The sequence below is a fragment of the Eurypyga helias genome, unplaced genomic scaffold, assembly GCF_000690775.1.
Source record: "Eurypyga helias isolate BGI_N326 unplaced genomic scaffold, ASM69077v1 scaffold21535, whole genome shotgun sequence".
Lineage (NCBI taxonomy): Eukaryota > Metazoa > Chordata > Aves > Eurypygiformes > Eurypygidae > Eurypyga > Eurypyga helias.
This window is the reverse complement of record NW_010252311.1, coordinates 1,576-7,095: the sequence shown is the minus strand read 5'-3', so window position 1 is coordinate 7,095 and position 5,520 is coordinate 1,576. Positions and strand designations below refer to the sequence as shown.

Here is a 5,520-nt window from a genome sequence, read left to right as displayed (position 1 = left end):
CCCAACTCTCTCAGCCTTTCATCGTGGTGCCACATTAGGAGGGCCTGCTGCCCCCAGGCTGAGGCGGCTATTTTCTGTTTTCACTTGTTCACGCAATTAAAAGGAGGGAGTTAAGTGCACGCTCTTGGCTTCCTCTGTGCAGTTTGGCCGTGTTGCAGGTAGCTCCCAGAGCTTTGCCTCTAAAGCCCGTTTCTGCTCATTTAATAATATTCACACCATCTTTGAAAGGGAAATTTCTGTTCAAAAGAGCTCATGGAGGCCTGTAGAGCTCCTCTCGGCCACCTTGGGGGATCAGCTCTCCCTGTATTGCTCCCGAGAGATTTTTCTGAGCCTGGGTTAGGTAAACAGTGACGAGAATTCCACACCATTCCCAGCAGCCTGTTGTGAATCACCTGTATCTCGCTTTTCAGCAGATCCCTTACTGTCACCCAGCAACAAGAAGCTCCTTCCCTTCCTGTGGTTCCCCTGGAAGAGGACAAGAGTCCCAGCAAAGAGCGGAGAAGGGGTAAGTGCAGGGATTTATTGTACCATTCTTGGCCGCTCACAGTGGGCCCTGTGATGCTGCTGCTGGCACAGAGGCCACACAGCTGTGGGGGTTTTCCCTGTACACCTGAAAGTATTTAGAGCCTCTGCAGTGAATCGAAATGTTGAGGCTTTCAGAGTCTTACAAGCAGTCCTCCAGCTCCCCGGCGTGAGCCCTGACACGCCAAGGCTCTTTCAGTTCTCCCAGTTGTATCTTTAGGTTGTAGTGAGGTGGTGGGGTCAGCCTCTTCTCCCAGGTCACAAGTGATAGGACAAGAAGAAACAGCCTCATGTTGCACCAGGAGAGGTTTAGATTGGATATTAGGGAAAACTTCTTCATGGGAAGGGCTGTCAGGCATTGGAACAGGCTGCCCAGGGAGGTGGTGGAGTCACTATCCCAGGAGGGATTCAAGAGCCATGTGGATGTAGTGCTTAGGGACACGGTGGACTTGGCAGTGTTGGGTTAACAGCTGGACTTGATCTTAAAGGTCTTTTCCAACCTGAACCATCCTCTGATCCTAAGGATCAGTTGGTGCAGTCTGAGAGGTCAGAAAGGAGCTTCAGGCAACCTGGCCTGCGGAAATCAGGCCCCACTCTGCTACCACAAGGAGCAGAGATTCACCGCCTCGGGCGCATCATCTTCAAGGGTTTCTGTGAACCCGTCTCCAAACCCCTCTGCTTCCACCAGCTCAGGCTTCTTGTTGCACATGGGGCAGAGCTGGTTGCGGACAGCAGACGATCGCATCCAAACAATGAGGTTCCAGCGTTCCCCGGATGCAATGGGAAGTGCCCCGTGGATCTGCCCTCCTCGGTGTAACAGCCCCTGGGTTCCCACATGCTGGATCTCTATGTACTTTGGCACGGGGGTAGGATCCTGGAACAAAGGGAGGAGGATGCAGCGTTACACCAGAAATTCCCTAGAACAGTGCTCAAACAGTCGAACCTTTTCCTTGTCACCGCTTCGCCCACAGCACCCAGTAAGCAACGTGGAGGGGACTCGCCGCACCTCCGAAACGCAGCCGCTTCAGCGGTGGCTTGGCAGCAGTTTACTACAACTGTTTCCAAGGAAGAGATTCTCAGTGCCAGGTCCAGAGGGAATTTAAAGACAGTTTAAATCAATAAAAACCTGTTTCAAGTATGGGTGCTTTTACCCCTCTCCTGCCAAGAGTCAGCTGGAAATAGGGGCTACAGATTTAGGTTTAAGGCTCATCTGAAATAAATTACTTCTCTTTTTCTCTCTCTCAGCACCTCCCTGCTCATTATTGCAGCTGGGGAAAGATGGGCTGGTTTTTCACTCCAGTTGCTACTAGGATAGCTGTGTGTCCTCTCTTTGAATTGGCTGCAATTAGCTGAATATTGGTAACACGCTTGTAGCAGAAACGGCTCCTGTATACCCAAGGGGGAAGGGACAGAGCAGGTTTGACAGTCAGAAGTGAGTAACTGTGTTTTAGAACACGGTTAATGCCTTGAAATCCAGGGGCTGAGGGGGCAGCAGGGACAAGAATCAGGTTGCAGATGAGGAATATGCTGGGTACCTGGCTGAAATCCCCGAAGTACAAGTTGCCTTCTGTGAAGTCTTTTCCCAGCGAAACGTTTAAGGTGATTTCTGCATTGTCGTAGTGAGAGCTCAAATCCAGATCTTGGTGTAGCGAGTACTTGACAACGAACGCTTTATGGCTGTCCAGAGAAGCGCCTCCCACTTCGGGGTAAAGCAGCGCCGTTATGGGCTGCAGGTACTTCTCACGCAGGGGCGTGATCAAAGTTTCATCCATCCCAAGCTCGTTCAGCAAAACCTGTCTCAAAGAGAGGAGACGGGAACAGCTGACCAACTGCATCTGCTGCTTCATCAGAGCTGCTGCAGAGCTGTCTTGTTCTCCTCCAACCCTGCTGCTTGCTCAGGTAAAGAACTTTAGGGCAAAGGCTCCAGCTACAGGCAAAAGGAGGAGGATCAAGGTGGAAAATGATGGGGAAAAGACCAAGTAAGATCAAAAGTTGTGCTCTTTAAAAATGGACTCCTTGATTTAAATGTGTATTGCTTAAATACAAGGTGCTCTTTGCTCTGAGATACCAGCTCCCACCCCCTTTCCTTGCACTGCCCTGTCTTCTTGTCTGTGTAACACGCATCCCCTCAACCCTTTCACTTCAAAGGGACTGTACTCAAACTGCTCTGTGCTCCAATTCCAGGCGTTTCGGAAGAGAAAGGAGCGTGAAGTGAGGAGGTAAATGGAGCCTGCTTGTGAACACCATCCCTAAAGAAGCGCAAGAGCTAGTGAGACTTACCCCATAGTTATTCATGGTGTTGGGCCTGCCTTTGGGCATGTCTGACTGCTCAAAGTTCTCCAGCTCATCCACAAAGGCTTGGCAGAATTCCTCCGTGAACACTGGGAGTCGATAGATCCTCTTATCTGCCAAGAGAAGGGAGACAGAGTTTGCTGGGGAAAAATAACAGGCGAGAGGGTTCTTGGCCGTCGTGCCGTCTAGCTGTACACGGTGCTGGCGTCACGGAGAGCGCAGCACCCACATGCTTCGTGTTGTACTCAGGTTGCTCAAGGGGCTGGAACCATTCCCTGGGATCAGCTCTGGGATGTATTTGTTGGTTTTCATGTTGGCCCCTCGTTTCCAGGCTTCCCCATCCAGTCGGGAGATCTGGTGAACGTGCCAAGGAAATGTTTTGGGTCTAGAGGGAGAGTGGTCAGTCAGCAGCTCATACAGGCGGTCGGAATACAGCCTCCTGGAAGAAGGAGACTCAAGGTCATTTAGAGGCCAACGTGGGAAGACCAGGCCTTCTGAGCAGCTTTTCAGGGTAGAGCCCTAACGGTCTGTGGAAGAGGAGCTCAGTATGGAGGATACACAAGCTGAGATAAAGGCAGTGTGAAAGGTCGCGTGTGTGTCTGGAGATCATGCCTTGGACGTATCCAGGAGCCCTGCACATACACCACGTTTGCGGCTGTCTTTTTGCCTTGAGCAAAGGAAGCAACTTTGCAGCTCCCCCTCTACATTCTGTCAGCGTTTCTGGTAGGGGGAGACCTTCAAGGATAGCACCAGGGAAGCCGAAAACCCAGATCTCTTTAAAAGACTGAAATCGAGACTGAAACTATTTCAGCTCAGACTAACCAACAGGGATTGTCTGAAATGGTAAAGCTCTTGGGAAGGGAAAAGCAAGCTCCCCGGGCTAACAGTGTTCCTTCAGCAGGCTCTCCTGTGAGGCTGTGGTACGACCAAAACCCCAGCCCTGCTGCAGCTAGAGCCTCTGGTGAGACATCAGCAGACAGCCTGGGAAAGCAGAAAACAGGATCTCACCCAGAGCATAACTTCTGCACAATACTGCCTCTCCAGAGACTCCCGTCAAGCAGAAAATAACATCCTGTTTGTCTCGGCTGCGTATCAAATCTGAGCTATTAAAGACAGGGCTTGAAAACAGCTGTCACCGCTGAAGCTGCAGTGTCACACCGAGAGATCTTTGTGGCTGATGTGTTGGTTTCTTTACCTGAGAAGGACTCGATGTAGCGCAGGAGGCCGTGGAGATGAGCATCTGGTGATGTGCAGTATCTCACGATTTCTAGAAAATCTGGGGCCAGGAATGAATCCTGGCGCCAAGGGAAGGATGGTAAAAACACACAGAAACACAATTAGTCTGTGCAGTCTTTTACAGCCTGAGAGGGAACCAGACTTCCAGGCAGCTACAGGGAAATCTGTGGAGTCTAGGGAGCAAGGCCGATAGTCACACTTGGGTTACTTCTGTGGCAGGAAATGCAGAATGTTACTAGTGTTTTCTTGGTGGTTTAGGTAAGTTGCTGCTTGCTCTAGTTCATGGGTTTCTGAGTATGACTGGCCAGATTTAGCCTTAGGGTGATGGGAGAGAGCCTGGCTGGCATTGTGGACTCCTAACAGTTACGTGCAAAGTCTTTCCTAGCAGATTTAGCATCTTGTCGAGGCCTCAGCACCACAGCGTGGCTGTGCTCAGCTTTAAGCACTTCCCCACGCAGATCATCATAGAAAACAGCAGAACTTGTTCCTAAAAGATCACAGAGCAGCAAATCTGTGCAAAATTGTTGGTGTGTTGCTGCTGATTTGTGGTAATTATCCAGCTGGGGAGTCGTGGGTCTGGCAAACACGAGGAAATTCAAAGCCCCCAGCGAAGAGGGCTACCCCTGCATTTGCAGGGGGGGTATACCTGCAAGCGGCCTGCTGCCCCGCTTCAGACAACAGTCACTCGTAACTTGTCTGTGTGTTACGCCCATAAAGGCTGATTTCTGTGCCTGTTCCTTAGACCTCACCGACCCCGTTTGCTGCAGTGGTGCTTTAGATCTAAATTACTAATGGTATTCTGAGTCCAACACCAGGTGCTGGTGCTTCAACCCAGAATGACCCTCACTGTCCAGGCAGAATCTCGCCTGGACAAGATGCTACGCTGTGGAAGCTTTTCATTCTGTTTTAATAGGCTACACTTTGGTTTTAACTGAGTCCAGCTCTAGCACTGCAGGCAATCCCAAGACGAGGGCTTCCTACTGCAAAAGTAAACTGTCGGGCAATTCCTTGGGTGCAAAATAGATTCCAAACGTTCCGTCTACCTGCAGAATGTACACTTCAGGGTGTTTTCGTCTGTAGCACTTTGAGATGATGGCTTTGCGTTCCACTGACTGATGAGTTAACTGTTTTCTTCTCTGCACTTCTGCCTCAATCTACAAGTAAACAGTAGAGCGTATTGTTAGAAACTCAAAAGGGATAACTAAAACAATTCCAGGAATTTGCTCATTGGTTTTGAGCCAGTTATTTTTGTGCCAGGCACCTCTGGGAGACAGAGTGTATGCCTTTGCTTTTCTGTAGTCGAGACAAGTCCAATAAATATCTGAAAAACCAAATGCCTAAGAGGGATTTGAGACACGTTCTCATTACAGATGGCTTAAAAAATAACCAAAGTCTTTCCATGGATGTGTCAAGTGGAGCTACAAGGTTTCAGCCCTTTCAAGCATTCTGACACCTTGTGATTCACCAGCC

The 5,520-nt window shown here is 50.0% G+C and overlaps 1 protein-coding gene across 1 annotated transcript; it reads right to left on the bottom strand.

Annotated features, from left to right (window-relative positions):
* Positions 1–1,120: 1,120 nt before the first annotated feature.
* OGFOD2 (2-oxoglutarate and iron-dependent oxygenase domain containing 2) lies at positions 1,121–5,204 on the bottom strand (the record flags this gene model as incomplete). The annotated part of the gene is made up of 5 exons (XM_010152339.1): positions 1,121–1,396; positions 2,058–2,315; positions 2,803–2,927; positions 4,010–4,109; positions 5,094–5,204. Coding segments are annotated over 5 exons (870 nt in total), but the record flags the coding sequence as incomplete, so codon positions are not given.
* Positions 5,205–5,520: the final 316 nt, after the last annotated feature.